Source organism: Cynara cardunculus, unplaced genomic scaffold (genome assembly GCF_001531365.2).
Source record: "Cynara cardunculus var. scolymus isolate 2C unplaced genomic scaffold, CcrdV1 Un_Scaffold_1581, whole genome shotgun sequence".
Classification (NCBI taxonomy): Eukaryota; Viridiplantae; Streptophyta; class Magnoliopsida; order Asterales; family Asteraceae; genus Cynara; species Cynara cardunculus.
Window position 1 is genome coordinate 90,226 of NW_020200802.1, and position 16,641 is coordinate 106,866.

Sequence of the window (16,641 nt, forward strand, 5' to 3'; positions counted from 1 at the left end):
TGATCAAGAAAAATGGATGAATAAGATTGGTTTACATGGTTTACACAAATGGGGGCGGTTTTCATTTGATCGCTCCTCTCTCTCTCTCTCTCTCTCTCTCTCTCTATATATATATATATATATATATATAAGCCTAATCAAATGAGAATTAATTAGTTTGTAGTAACCGTGAGATCCAATCACAACCACAAATCAATAGATAAATTAGGAAATTTATAATTTTGATAATTTTGAATTAAAATTTTAATGCAAGTACATTTTTGGTATTTTCTCTCCTCTCTCCTCTCTTCTCTCTCCAGCCACCGTCATCCCGTGATATCACAATGGTATCACAATGCATCATATATGTGCTTGGGTATCACATTGAGTTCGTTTGTGTGGTCGATCGGAGATGTAACACAGTGGTTTCACAATGCATCTTATATATGTTTGAGTATCATACTTTATCTTTTGTTTAACAAAGTCAATATTTTTAGGTATCACAGTGTTATCACCGGAGGACGGTGGCCGGAGGCCGGAGGACGGAGAGAGGAGAGAGAAGAGAGAAGAGAGGAGAGAAAATACCTAAAATGTACTTGCATTAAAATTTTAATTCAAAATTACCAAAATTATAAAATTTCTAATTTATCTATTGATTTGTGGTTGAGATTGAATCTAACATTACCACAAACTAGTCAGCTCTTCCTTGAATGGACCCCTATATATATATATATATATATATATATATATAGGTAAGATTTTTTGTTAACCAATTTATTTGTGTTAACTATATTAACTCTCTGTGGACTAATAGGTATCCATCTAATGTCATGGTTCATACATCAATTTATATTTATTGTCCATGACGGTTCAGTAATTTTATTTTATTTTCTTGTATTACTCTAAGGCATTTAAATGGAGGTTACAAAATTTCATGATTTCAGCTATATTTTTGTGATATAACGGTCCATTAAATATGAAAGTTTGTGCTGCAACTTATGAACATGTTTGATAACTTATTGGATTTCAGGAACATCATTTATTTATGAACACATTCAGTGTTTCACCTATGAACAAAGTTACTGTTTCAATATTTTTCTTTTTCATTTATGAACACATTTACTGTTTCACCTATGAACATATAATTATGCTATTATTCTCCACTTATGAACACATTAATTTTCTTATGAACATATTAGTTTCATTATGAACACACGATTGAGATTATGAACAGATTAATTGACAAACTTGAAAGAGATGATATAATTTCGGTTATGAAACACCAAGGGAGAAATCATTCGGACTGAACTTTGGGTATGATAGATGCTATTTTAATTTTCCAAGAATGCCCTTATTCACCTAAGTTCACACTAGTCTATAGCACATGTGTTTCTGTTATATTACAAGGATATCATTGTGTCTTTTCAATCGTAGATCAAAAAAATTGAAGGATATGATGGATTAACGAAGTTAACATTAGAGTGTGTGTGTATGTGTAAATAAATATTAATTACTAATTATAAATAAAAATTAATTATGCATAAACATTAGTTATTCATAAATATCAATTTATACCAATGAAAATTAATTGAAATCTATCAGTTAGTTTTATTTATACATTATATATTAATTATTTCTATCTCTTTCATTCATCTTCTTCTTTTCTCTCTTATCATCATCCACCTTCTTGTTCAACTTATGTCTTATCAGCTTTAAAGTACCATCTGAATATTTTGACACATCACTAACTCTAAGAAAACATTTCTTAGATTGGCATTATGATAGATTACCCTAAATTCAGGCACTTCTAGTATCATTCATACTGGAAAATATTCAATACCTGAAAGACACTGATCTGTCTTGAGTAAATTATTCTCTTCTGATTGCTTTCACATCCAATCTGAAAGTCAGTAATGTAGGAGTACTTGACTTGTCTTCCAATAAATCGCTTAACATCATTCAGTGCAAGTATCACATCTTGAGGCTTGATTGTTCTTTGTCTGAACTTATGATATAGGAACTCAGATCATCTAACTCTAGATTAGACAAATCAATTTCAGAGAATATCTATTATTTTCCATCTTGCCTCACCACCTTGAAAACTAGATACCATAACAAGTAAAACTTTCTAGCATCCATCTCGTTTCTAGACAAGTTGATCACTCTGAAAAATGCTAAAAATTTCGTGCAAAAATTTATGTATTTTTTTAGCCTTTTGGAGGTCATACCTTGAGTGGGATGTAGCGTGTTATAAAAGAATTTGGTACGAGCGAATTCTTGTAGTAAAAGTTGCACTTAAAGTGAAACAAAAAATCTCTCTACCTTTCCCGCTACTTAGGTCATGGGAAAAGTTATGCAACTCATTTTTCAGCATTTTAGCTTTAGGGAAGCAGGCGACTTACCACGTGATCTTTATATCACGAGAAAAATCATGGGAATCCTCTAGAACATCTTTTAAGGCCAAATTTTAGGATTTTTATCCAATTTCTTCCCCTCTCTTCGTTTCCTCTCTATTTTGCGTAATTTTGGAAGCATTGAGTTGAAAGATTTTTGGAGCAAATATAGAGAAGAATCCTGGAGATTGAAGATCTTTGATGGGAGGTTTCACGATGATGAGGTAAGTTCTTGGGTGTTTTGAGCTCCATCTTGGGGATTTTTGTGGATCTAAAGTTTGTGTTCGTATTTAGTTTATTTCTAGCCATGAAAAGTGATCTTGAGAAGTTTCCTTGGTGGTTTTTTCTTGTGGATCTCATACCTTCATCAATGCAAACTAAAGAGTTTGGGTTGGAATATAGGTTTAACTTAACCTATCAAGGTGAGTTCAAGTTGTTTTGTGAAAGCTATGTACATGCCAAAAATGTCCATTTTAGAGTCTTGAATATATTTTCTTGATATTTATCAAATGTCTTGATTATTTGATGAGATTTACATCCTTGGTACATTTGATTTATAAATCTTATGAAATACCCATATTGAGGTTTTTGGAGATTTGTTAAATAGATCATAAAAGCAAATTCTTTGATGAATTATTGTATAAATGGTAATTATTTGATGATTGATACATTTTTAGTGTAAACCGTTTGGGAAATGCATATCATTGTGTTATGAGGCATTTTGGAAATATAAAATGTATGGTTTCATTTAGAAAATGAATTGTCTTAACAAAAAAGGGGGTTTTAAGTCAATCATACTTTTAGAACATGTGTTTTGCATAAACGTAGGCTAAATGAATTTTATTGCTAATGTTGACTTTTATTTGAGTAGTTAAATGAGTGTGTTATTGGCTTGATTTTTGCCCCATTTGAGTTTTGAGGACGTTTGTCCGATTTTAAATAACTCATTCTTGATCTTGGGCATGATTTGCATTTATTGCATCTTCATTTTAGAATTACATGTTTTAGGTGTGTTGGTCATTCATTTGGGGTCATATAATTTAGACCTTTAATGCATTGGATACATAGGCATATGAGTCGGTCTTCGGTTAAGTGAGGATTTTTGATGTTCTTGTGACATCCGTCACCAAACCAGGTTAGTCAACCGTAACTCGAAACCTAACGTTAACCCTTTTAGTAAATTTATATGCTCACATGCTTCCTGAAACATAAGGTGTGAAATTTTAGGAGTTGGGTGTGTTCATTTTTTTTCCCCTTAAGTACTCTAGTCATTCTAATAGTAGARAAAAGYTAAGTGTTTATAATTCCTAAGTTGAATTTCTTTTTTCCGAGTACATAATTAGTCTATATAAATGTTTTATGTGCATTGTACCGGTGACTAAAAGCCTTAAGCAAATRATTTGAGTTAATAATGTTAACTAGTTAGGTTGTTTAAAAAAAACTAATATTATCAAAAGAGCTTATCATATAAAAGAAATAAATCAAGTAGTTTTAAATAAATTTAAATAATATATATATATGTATAATTATCCATGGAATTTCAAATTTTAAATAATATATACATGTATAATTATCCATGGAATTTCAAAATTTAAATATATTAGTTGTTGATAATCTTCAATACTTCCTTATCTCTTTCTAAACCCTAATTACTCTCATTCYTAAGAAAAATCAAAACACATCATTCTCTTTTTTTTTTCTTCTCTCCTTTTGCTTAGCCAAGAGTCATCATCACCATTAAGATTATTGAAAGCTTTGTTCTTGAAGCCTACAAGTGATATCTTCATCACAAATCGTTGAGTTGGTAAGAACCTTCACTTTGTTTGTCTTTCTATCGTCTTCATGGTCTTCATTCGATTGTTAATGTAACTCTAATGGATGGAATATATTTTTGATTAAAAACATTTAGATTTTATAAAAGAATAAGTTTTGATGAGTCTTGTTTAATAATAGAGTCCTTGGTGTGGTTGTTTAGTAAAAACAATGTCGCTTGATCCATTCCAGAATCTGRGCAGAAMATGTGTTGAGTTGGAGAGGCCGTATCTCAGTCACAACATGGAGATAAAATACGAATTTTGGGTCTAGATTCAATTTCGATGAGTCTACTTTCTGTTCCAAGTAGTTTTGGTCAGAATTTAGGATGTTTTGGGTGCCTCACAACTCCCTCTTTTTTTCGAATTCTTTGATAAAACTTTTTCTGGATTGAGTTCAATATGTCTATTAGTCTCTGTAAAAATTTCAGAATTTTTGAAGGTCTTTAAGTATTTTATTTTGTATATAACTTTTTGTTGTGCAAAACAGAACGGTTTACTGACTTGTACTTTCATATATATTTTTTTTAAATTAGTAAAACATTAATTAAAATTAAGGAAAATTTCTGAAAATACCTAATACTCGGAAGTTTCTACCATTAAATTTTGGAACCTTATCTAATTCATTWAAGGTATARGAAAAATTCTTGAAGTAACCTAAAATTTCGGTTAAGAAACCAAACTTATAAAACTTGGGCAAACCATCGATACTTAGRTCGAGATGACTACCCACAACTAATTGACTTATAGTTTTACGACGCTTGGTAAAATTGTCCTTTAGAAATACCAGGCCGATCATGTATATTCCATCGATTACGAGATTACAATGGTAAAGTTTTAAGCCATGGCCATGTGTAGCTCACACACACCCTTGTTTAATTGTAGATTACTTGCTTGACCTCTCGCATACCTAATACCATCCACACACAGGTGAGTTTCGTGGCCCCTTTTACTTATATACTTCTTTTGGGGGAAAATGATACTCAAAAGCTATTTAACTGTTTTTAAGCTGTGTTGAACCTTTTTCTTTTATTTATTTGGACAATTTGTGTGTTTACTATTGCAATGAAAGTACTAGTGTTTGATTCCTATATGAGATGTGATTCCTATATTCCTATTAAGCCAACGGTTTAGCTCCAGCTGGTAGATGACATGTTTGGAAACCTATCATGTTCTTGTTGTATGACTAAATTGGTTATACAATTATTCCTATGTATTAGTGCTAAATTGCGATATATGTATATACACTGTTGTCCTAAACGCTCTCGATACACAGCAAATCCTCTTTTGTTATTTAAACCTACGAGCTCACCAACATTATGTTGACGTTTTCGAGTATTCATTTTCAGGTAATACTCATCAAAATGGCTAAGAGTGCTAGGGTTGCTTGTGGACCTTAGAGAGACCTAAGAGTTTTCCCGCGTGGGTTTTTTTTTCTTTTTTTCTTTTAGGTTCATGAATACACTTATTCGAATTTATTGGTGTGCTTCTCTATCTTTGAAGTTTTTGTTTGAAACTTGTCCCAGGTTGTGGGAAGTACTTTTGTTTAAATTTTTGTTAACTATGTGATGCCATGGAATTGTCTAACCACGGTACAAGCCTCCACTTGTGACGAGGAAGAGACGTCATGACACTTGGATTAGTATTCATTTAGTGAGTTCTCTATTAGCATATCATTGTGTTATGACAATCCTCTCCGTCACACTTCGCGTTTCCGCCTAGGCGGGGTGTGACAGTTCTTACTTGGGCACCAGTGCTTGAGTAAGCTATGTGGTCGTCGTAGTATCGCAGAAATGAGCTCTTATGGGTTGGAGTCCAGAACCATAGTCAGTATTGCGAGGGGAATCCGTGTGGATTGAACTATAGGACCGTAGTCGGTATTACGAAGACGAACCCGTGTGGGTTGGACTCCGGAATCGTGGGTATTGCATATCTGATCTCTTGTTGATTTGGACTCCAGGACTTTGGGTATTATGGTGATGAATTTGTGAGGAGTCGGGCACCAGAACCCTTATTTTTCAGGCTTTGGCAAGTAGAGTTGACAATAAGTCATCAGAGTATTTTGGGGTTGAACTCGTATGGAGTCGGATCCTAGGACCATTGGTTTGTAGGTATATTTTTATGGTGTGTAAGTAGGTGTTAAGGTCGGGGTATTGCAAAGATGAACTCCTATGGGTTGGGCTCCAAACCTTCGGTATTGCAGAGATGAACTCGTATAGTTAAGGTTTTGGGACCTTAGGTATTGTGGTGGAAACTTAAGAGAAGTTAGAAACCGAGAATGTGATCTTAGGGTGCTACTCGATAATGTTGAAAACGTGTCTTACTTTGTGTTACGCCATTGTTGATGAAAACATGTCTCCCCGTCACCGAAAGGTGTGTTTTTGGGTATTGGGTTTTACCTATGTTTTCAATGACGTTTTGAGTATGAAGTATTGTCCATATTTTATGATTTTGGGTATTGAACCTTGCCAATGTGTTATGATAATAGAGTTTTATCTCTATTTCAGTATTTGAATATTTAACTTTTACGTTTTGAGTGAGTATTGGACTTTGAATTCTTATTCGAATGAGTATTTTGATTTAGAGATTTCATCACGAACATGGTGGATTTTGGAAAAATGTTGCTTTTATGGTAAAGACGTTTCTTTAAAAAATTATATTTTAAATAATCGGTGTTTCAGTTTTACCGTTATAGATGTATGATGAAAACTGTTTGAACTCAATAGACGTTAAGCCTAACCCTTTTTATTTGTGGGCATATGTTTTAGGTCCTTGTTGGGGAATGATACTAGCCACACCATGAAGATTTTGAGTGCTAGTTACATGTACGAGAATGACTTAGCTATTCGAGGACATCTTCCGTATTTTGGAATAACAACTATATTTGGATTTTAGTAGCACCCGATCTTGACCTAGACTTTATGTCAGGTTTGATCTGTCATTTTATTGATGTTAATCTAGATTTTCTATTTGAGGTTTTCAAGTGTTGATTTGTAGTAAGGGATTTACACTTTATTTCATGCATTATTGGAAATTTCAAATTAGTGGCTCTTTCCAGATTTGAGGGTGTTACATGTTGTGGTCTTAGAGATAAGTCACTTGAATGTATGTCAACTTGAATGACATAGAAAGTAAACTTGAGAGAGTTGTCAACAAAGTGATTTGTCATCTATGTTTTTCAAATTGATTAATTCTCGACTGATTGCTCACTTCGCAAGTGTTAAAATGTTGTGGACTCAAAGATGAGCCACTTGGAACACATCAACTTGGATGATATGGGAATCACTCGAGAGAGTGATTTTAAACAAAGAGATTTCTAAATCCATGTATTTTGAGAACACCATTTACCACTATTTCTTCAATCCCGGTACTATGTAGATATATGTCGGTTTTTAAAGACAGATGTTAGTGCAATGGTTAAGGTGTGAGAAGGTATTCCACAAAATAGATGGTGGAACTAGTTATGCCTAACTCTTTGCTGTAGCATTTGTACATCAATGTCTACTTTAGTATGTGTTTATGTTTCACCAGAAGTCTTACACTCGTGCTTCTTTCTTTATATTTTGTTATTCCCAGTAGTGTTGACTCCAAACCAAAAGATTTCTTCAAATTCGCCATCTGGAGTTAGCATTTCATCTCAAGATTCTGCAACTTAATATGCCTATCCTTGTGGAATACGATACTTGAATCTTACAATTTTATTAATTGAAAGACGATAGTGTTGACACATGTATACTTACATGAGTTACCACTTAAATTGCGTTTGGTACATGGGACGGGACAAGATGGGACGGGACAAAACTCATTGTCCCACGTTTGCTGCAGCATAGAACAGAACAAGAACTCATCCCATATTTGGCGCGACATGAGACAGGGACAATAATTGGGACAAGGTGAGACAACATGGGACAAAAGAGACCTTTTTTTGTTCCATCAAAATAGGTAGAACAAGATGGAACAAGAATGAGACGAAAAATAAAACATTACTAATCTACCCTAGTTTGATACATAACCTTGATATGATATTTGTTTTAATGGTCATCACCGCTAGTTTCGGCTGCCGCCACCACCGGTGATTACCATCACCACTAGTGATCACCGTCGGCCACCTCCACCTCCTCTTCCACTACAACAACATCCTCCACCGCTTCCACAACCACCATCCACCACCATCCATTGCCACATCTACCATAGTCGACCATTGACCATCACCGTCCATTGCCACCACCACTACCGCCGTTGGTCACCTCCAACTCCTACTCTACTACAACAACCTCCTCCACCACCTCTACAACTACCGTCGACCATCGACTACCATCGTCGATTGCCACCTCTACAACCACCAACCACCACCATCCATTGCCACCAACACTACCACTGTTGGCCACCTCCAACTCCTCCTCTACCACAACAACCTCCTCTATGACCTCCACAACCACGTCAACCACCGACCACACTTACCATTGCTACCTCTACAACCACCATCACCACCATTGGCCACCTTCAACTCCTCCTCTACTGCAACAACCTCTTCCACAACTACCACCGACCACCACCACTACCTTTACTACATCACCAACACTACCACCATTGCCACCTCACCTCCACCATAACCACCACCATTACCTTCACTACATACGCCAAAACTACCTCATCCACTATTGCCAACCGCCACCACCACCACAATCCACCATCTTCACGTCTCCCACAACCACCATCGTTCACCAACCACTACTGCCTGTACCTCCATAAACCTCCACCACCACTATTACCTCCACCATCACTATTACTACCATCAATTATATCCACTTTTTTATTCAAATTTGGTACCATTATATATGTATGTATTATTTATATGAAAATTGTGTAAAATCATTTATAAATTAAATTCTTCAATTATTTACTTTATTTGTGCTAATTATAACTATTATATAATATATAAAATCATCAGATAACTTTTGTGGACAACTTGTTTAATTATGTTTCGTCCAGTCCAAATTGTACCAAATACTAGACAAACATTTGTTATGTTTAGTCCTCTCCTATCCTCTTGTTATGTCCAGTTCTGTCCAATCATGTCTACGTACTAAACATTACCTAAATGTTATAGAGAAACAATATCTAGCCCACATCATTGGTCATTTTGATGATTTCTCTTTTTTTTATAGTCGATGTGTGAGGGAGGGCAAAATAGCGACCACGTGGATTTCAAAAATATTTAGAAATAAAAGAAAGATTATTTTTAAAATTAAAAAACAATTACCCTATTATTTTCAAACCAAAATAAACAAATTATTGAACAAAAATAATTAATTTTTTTGTTTTTAATTCGACACTCACATTGTTATATTTATCCTTTTTATAGGATATTAATTACATATTATGTATCGCTATAGCGACATGCATGAATGATTGTGGACATGATGAATGCTAGCATTATGTATCACATGACATAATAATCACATATGATCATTCAAATAAACATACAATAATGGTTTATGGATAACTAATCATGTATAGTCACATCTTGCTCAAATATATATATTTTTCTCTCGCTGATTTTCATCGCTGATACCTTGTTTTCTAGTAGTGTTGGTGCATTTAATTTAGGGTTGGGTTTTGTTGGGAAAGAAAGTTATGGTGAGAAAGAAGAGAAAGAAGAGATCTTCAATCTTGGATCAATCATAATTGAAGATCAGCACTAATACGGTGCACCGAGATGCATTAGATCAATTCTCATGAGCAATTCATGGGGTAGGAATGAGATTAAAAGTGATCAAGGTCCAAATCTCTTTTCTGACCTTAACTCTTATTCTCACACGATTTTTCATATATATATATATATATATATATATATATGTGTGTGTGTGTGTGTGTGTGTGTGTATGTATGTATATGATCATGTCTAAAATCACATGTTGATCCAATATACAATACTATGATCATATATAAGATCAAGTGCTAATGTAATATAATCACATATGGTTATATACAAAATTTGTAGTTATAGGTTCAAAATGCATGGTATTAATGAATTAAGTAAATGGAAGATGGAGATGCTATTTTTTGGATTTTGGAAGTTTAAGGTTTGATTGTGGGCTTTAAAGTCAATTTGAATTGAAATTATAAGACTTGCTTCAAGGTTTCATGGTTGTGGATGATGATAGGGGTCTCCAAAATGACATCTCTATCCCTATAGTGTTTGATGTTTGCATGTCATACCTTTTATATTTTTTACTTTCGAGTCAGATATAACGAGTATATTTATTATCTAATCTGATTTGGTTGTGGGTGGTTATAGTAGAAAATGAAGATAAAACCGATACAAATATTAGATTAAACATTATGAGAATTAATGCTCCTAAAAACCCTTCAACTTAATTATAAGGATGAAATTGTTAATAAATTACTATTTTAGACCAACGGTGCAAAAAAGAAAGAAATTGATGAGAACTACTTAGGGGTCGTTTACCAAATACTTACCAGTTAAGTTCTTACCGGTAAAATTTAATACTACTATTTACTTAGCCGGTAAGATTTTAGTCCACCAAAACGACATCGCATGTAACAATTTACCTGGTAAGCGCTTACCATGGTAAAAGTCATCGCTCTCACTTATTGGGTAAGGCTCTTGGTCTTTGTCTCGCTCTTACCGGGTAAGATTCTTGGTCCATACCATATTCATCCGGTGAGGTAACGTGACTTGGTAAACACTTACCCGGATAACCATTTGATAGACGGCCCCTTAATTAGCAAATATTCCAACTTTTTGATATTCTATCTTAATGTGTATATGTAACTAAAATGATTGTCATGACCCTCTTCTTGATGTCATGCTCACACCACCACATACTCTTCACAAAAGTAAGGTACAAGCACTCTTATAAAACGCTCGTCGCAACAGTTGTCATGGCTTGTCGTGGCTTAAAGCTTGCATGTGTCTTATCACTTATGCCACATTAAGTTTGTGGCACGTCATGGCCTAATGCGTGGTCTTATTTCTTAGTTTTTAATATTATATATATATATATATATATGTGTGTGTGTGTGTGTGTGTGTGTGTGTGTGTGTGATATGGAGATTTGTCGTCATAAATCATGCCTTGAAAAACGTGATGGATTCGCCCTGACTTCTAAAGGTACGCCACGTCTCACGCCATCTAAAACATTTGATACAAGCCAAAAGGTACAACAGTGAATATATGTAGTTGGAATTTTGATTATAACGATAACCACCCAAATACAAACCTCAGAAAGGAATGTTAGTGGTTTTTCATGAAATATTGAATCGTGACAAAATAAGCTATAATTTTGTCATCGAGCAATATATATATAATTTCTTGGAAACTGAATGTTATATAGTTGTTTACTGTCATTTCATAAACAAAATACAAAATTCAGAAAACTATGTTTCGTTACGATGTTGTTAATCAAACATTATATATTTTATTTCTTGCATTTTTTTTAATCAAATTTTGATTAAAATAACATCATAATACAAAAGAAGACATAATATCAAGACTGTTTTTTCATCAAAATACATATATATTCAAAGGGTAAAAAGGTAATTTCCAAAGAGGGCATACATTATTTATCAAGTGTTCCAAGAAGCATCGTTATGCATTTGGGATTTGATTAAATGGAAGTTAAAAACGTGCCATTGTATCCATTTGAATGTTGACTTTCAAACCAGTCAAACATGGTCTTTTTTTAAATGTCAAATTACGTAACTGCCTATGATTCTTATTGGCCGTTGAAAATCTGATCTGACGGCTGCAAAAACATTACTTTATTGAAATCTTATTGGCCGTCTAACGAAACGACTATCATACCCCTGTTTCGTAACTCAAATACAAAAGAATAAAGGGTATTTAAGTAATTCAATAATCCATCTAGACAAATGCTTTTGCCTTTTTTTTTAACGTGGGGTTGTTGTAGCCGCCTGGCTAATATTCTGAGTAAATGTAAATAAAAAATTAGAATTTCATATAATATATTAATAATTTAATATTATTGGTTATTTACTTCTTTAAAGAATTCTGGTCAACAACTTTCGGTCGTTATCGTTTTTTATGATTTATTAAATTGTGTACATTACTTTTTAATTTATTAACATGTTAATACATATCTATAAGTTTAATTGCAAACCTAATTTTTTTATTAACGAAATAATAAACAAGAATGACACATGTGTTCTAATTTGTTTTTATTCATAATAAAAGTGAAATTTATACTAAATTCAAGATGAATAATACACCATTCATTATGAATATTTCACAAATATGTGGCACATTCTTTATTTGTTCTCTGATTTACAATGGAAATCAGGTTTCAATTGAACCTGACTTGCACATATATGTGTATATATATACACGTGTATTTATGTGAGACCAGGTTGTTTTCGTGAGACATAGAGACCACTTTTTTATGTTTCAAACTTCGTAGCAAAACATTGTCAAGGTAACCGTCATAATCTGAAGTTTCAAGTGTAAAAAATGGTCTCACGAATCTTACGAAAACATACTGGTCTCAAGTGAACCAACCATATATATATATATGGAGGGTTGGGTTCTTGTGAGAAACGTAAGAAGAAATCACCATCCTTGGATCAACACTGATGAGGTGCACCGATGGACCAAATCAATTCCCTTCTAAATGCGCAATTCATATGTAGGCATAAAATTATAAATAATCAATCAAGTGTTCGGATCATTTCTTATTTTTCTCACGATAACTTCCCTTTTAATTGGCCTATGTATACATGTGTGTGTGCACGTAATACGTATACTATTTAATTATTTTTCCTAGTCCGATGTTTTTTTTTTCAAAGATAAGTTGCATATTATATTGAAACAACCTTATCATATGAAAACTTTGGTCTTATAATTGAACACATTTTCTTAAATCTAGTTTCACGTCTAAACATGTGAAAATTGGAGAAAAAGACATTTGAAAACGTTGAGATCAAAGTCAATATAAAGTTTGTGCAAGTGCAAAATACAACATCAAATAATAAAATTCATTTGTCGTTTTTATGAAAATAATTAGCTCATATAAAAACGTTCATCAGTTCTTTTTATCATGATAAATGTAGACTTGGAATTATTCATATATAGACATGGAATCATGTGAGACAAATGGTTTCCGTGAGACCCGTAAGACTAATTCTAAACCCTTGAGTTAGATCTACAATCTGAACATTCATAAACGCCACGAGATTTTTCAATAATCACAAAATTGTCACCTTGCAACTTTAGACTATTAGATCATTAGCTTATAAAGTTGATCAATGAACATAAATTGGTCTTACGGGTCTCACAAAAAGCTCTTGGTCTCACATGAACCCAACCCTTTATATATATATATATATATATATATATATATATATATATATTTTTTTTTTTTTTTTTTTTTTTGACACTGTATACCTTTTTCTAGTTGATAGTTTTTTTATAATAAAAATTGAAATATTACCATCACTTTTACTTTTAGCATATATAAAATATGTATTTAAAAAAACACGTGTTATAAATCCCAATTTGCACTTGCATAGTTGCAAGGATGACGAAGTTTCATGGCAATTCTTATAAATTATTATCTATAAAAAAAGGTAATTATATATAATTTGGTCACTTAATTTATTCAAACATATATATACATACATCTTGTATCTACATTACATAGTCTTCATCTGCCAATTATTTCAACAACATTTCCCATCAAATTACCACCGGATTATGTTTCAACAATCATTCATGTCGGAATCTGATCTCTCCTTTCTTGATTCAATCCAACACCACCTTCTCTACGATTCCCAAATCTCCGACCTTTTTCCGGCGACAGGTAGTGGACCATCCAGCAGCGGCGCTGCAACGCTTGGGTCGGTGGTGGTTTCCGGTGGAGGCTCGGTGGTGAAGCATGAGATTATAACAGAAGAGGTGGAAAACCAAGAGCTTGTCGTCGGTGCACGTGGGAATCACGCGCCTCAGGAGTTTAGGAAGTTTCGAGGTGTCCGGCGGAGGCCATGGGGGAAGTACGCGGCGGAGATTAGAGACCCGGCGAAGCGTGGCGCCAGGGTGTGGCTTGGGACGTACGAGACGCCGGAGGATGCGGCGTTGGCTTATGATCAAGCTGCGTATAAGATTCGTGGCTCTCGAGCTTTGCTGAACTTCCCGCACCTGATCGGAACAGACATGGCGGAGCCGGTGCGGGTGACTCCACGGCGGAAGTCGGTGATGGAGGCTGGGTCGCCGCCGTCATCGTCGTCGGAAGATGGCGCTATAAGGATACCAAGGAAAAGTAGTAGTGATGGGACGACGGTGGATGGTTATTATCGGCCGTACTGAGAATGAATTATTTATTTGATTATTTCCATTCTTTTAAATGTAATTTAATTATTCTTTCCAATTTATTTAATTACTTTTACATCTTTTTTCCAACAAATTCTGTAATTTCTTTTCATATAAATGTAAAGTTCCCGGTTGCTTCCAAAATATACGCTACCGAATACCGTTCGGTTTAAGGCTCGATAATTTCATGGTTTTAGACAAATAACCGTAGTTTGTTACCGTAATCATCACACGTGTATAAAATGGTTATCGAATAACAGTCGACGTACAAATTGGGTGTGTCAATAAATATCGTGTATGGGCTTGTTTGTTAACGAGTATAAATTCTTTGTAACCATGATTTTGTAACTGTGATGCATATTGTATAGTGGCATGGTGAGATTTTTAACTTGCTACCCCTAAACCAGTCAAATTCAGCAGTTTGACAGTAAGTGACTAAACCGGACTACAAAAAGTCGATCTGGTTTGACCAATTTAGACGGTTTGGACTTAATATGGCTTTAAATTAGAAAACTTAATCTATCTCTGATATAAGTATAGGGACATATTTTATTGAAAAAATGATATAAGTAACTAATTTTTAAAAGTTCGGTGACATATTTTATTGAAAAAAATGTATAGGGACTTAATCATTCAAAATGAGAAAGTTTATTGTTTTATCATTCAAAAAAAAATAGTCCGTGGACTTTATTCAAAAAAAATAGTTCAAGTATTTAATCATTCAAAATGGGACAGTTCATCCGCTTTTCTGAACTTTTTCCACGTAAAAACTGAAAACTTCATGTCTTCAATATATTCTTTAAGGTTAAATACATTGAATAGCAACCTACTTTAATAAATTTTCATATTATAGTATTATAATTTCATTTTTCCTTATTACATTAGTGTACGTTCAAATTATTTTTTTATTAAGGTATCGTACTTTGAAAAATATATTCATTATAGCAATATGTAACTTGTTACCTTTAAACCGGTTAACCTTTTACTTTCTTTTTTTTTTCTTTTTTTGCTTTCTTGGCTTCAATGAGGTGATATGGACGACAATCATTTTGATAACATGGCTAAAATAAAAAACTTCTTTTAAATTTTTTAAAATGATTTTCACTTTTCATTGCTCTAAAATAACATTTCAATTTTTCTTTAACTTTTTCTTGTTAAATTACATGAAAATTAAATATTCTAGAGTAAATATTTCTTAAATAAATATGATATTATTTTTTAGATCACTATTTTGTTTGTAAAAAAGATAACACTTCTTATTTTATTTTGTTAAAAAAATACATATTTGTTATAAAGTTTTTTTAAATGTTAGAGAAATCAATTGTGCTTTACAAGTTTAAAATTTGTTATATTAATGAATAATTCAAAAAATCTAATTAATTTAATATTGGTAGCTTAGGATCGTTCGTGTTCACATAGTGGGCACAAAGACCCCACAGCGGCGATGTAAGTGCATGTCAACATTATGATCGCTTGCAAGTAATAACGTGGTAAAATACTGAGATCATTTCCATAGGGATTGAACTACGGAGAATTTGAAAATTTCATGAACTTCTTGAGCATGTTCTGGTTTGTGATTAAAAGTTGGATTTTGTTGATAAAAAAATTTAAAATACAAAATAGACGAAATAGATTTATAAAATAAAATATGAGAATGTGTGTAAATATTCTTTAAGATAAAAACAACAATATAATGGTCAGAAACTTATGAGATGTTTGTAAAAATTCCAATCTCTAGAAAGTGAAGATTTATAAACAGATCTCACAAAGTTCACATTCTCACCACTCCGAAACTTGTTGATTTAGCTAAACAAAAAAAGAAATAAAATTCATACTCAAATATCTTTGTAATATAAATCTCCAATGCTTAATTCTTAGCTAAATGCATACAAAATTCATATTTCTACGTAATTATCAAAGATTTTTCCAAGTTTATTGTGCTTCACTTAAGTCGTATTTCGAATCCGTCCATCTCTGGGTCAAAGATCTAATATTAATACTTCAAAGAGATCGGCTTATCCGCGTTGAGTTTTAGTCCCGACTTAAGTGACCAAGTTTACGAAGTGGTAAAAAATAAAAACACCCAAATATTGCATAAAAATCTTAAGTT

At 33.2% G+C, this 16,641-nt stretch overlaps 1 protein-coding gene and 1 long non-coding RNA gene across 2 annotated transcripts; both read left to right on the top strand.

The window, feature by feature from the left end:
• Positions 1-4,122: 4,122 nt before the first annotated feature.
• On the top strand, positions 4,123-5,590 carry LOC112502555. Its single transcript, XR_003067723.1, has 3 exons — positions 4,123-4,176; positions 5,069-5,113; positions 5,533-5,590. It is a non-coding gene; the product is annotated as an uncharacterized LOC112502555 (long non-coding RNA).
• An 8,329-nt stretch (positions 5,591-13,919) lies between these two features.
• On the top strand, positions 13,920-14,742 carry LOC112502563 (ethylene-responsive transcription factor 13-like). Its single transcript, XM_025106515.1, has one exon. The coding sequence runs from the start codon at positions 13,920-13,922 to the stop codon at positions 14,526-14,528; it is 609 nt and encodes a 202-aa protein (XP_024962283.1). The 3' UTR covers positions 14,529-14,742.
• Positions 14,743-16,641: the final 1,899 nt, after the last annotated feature.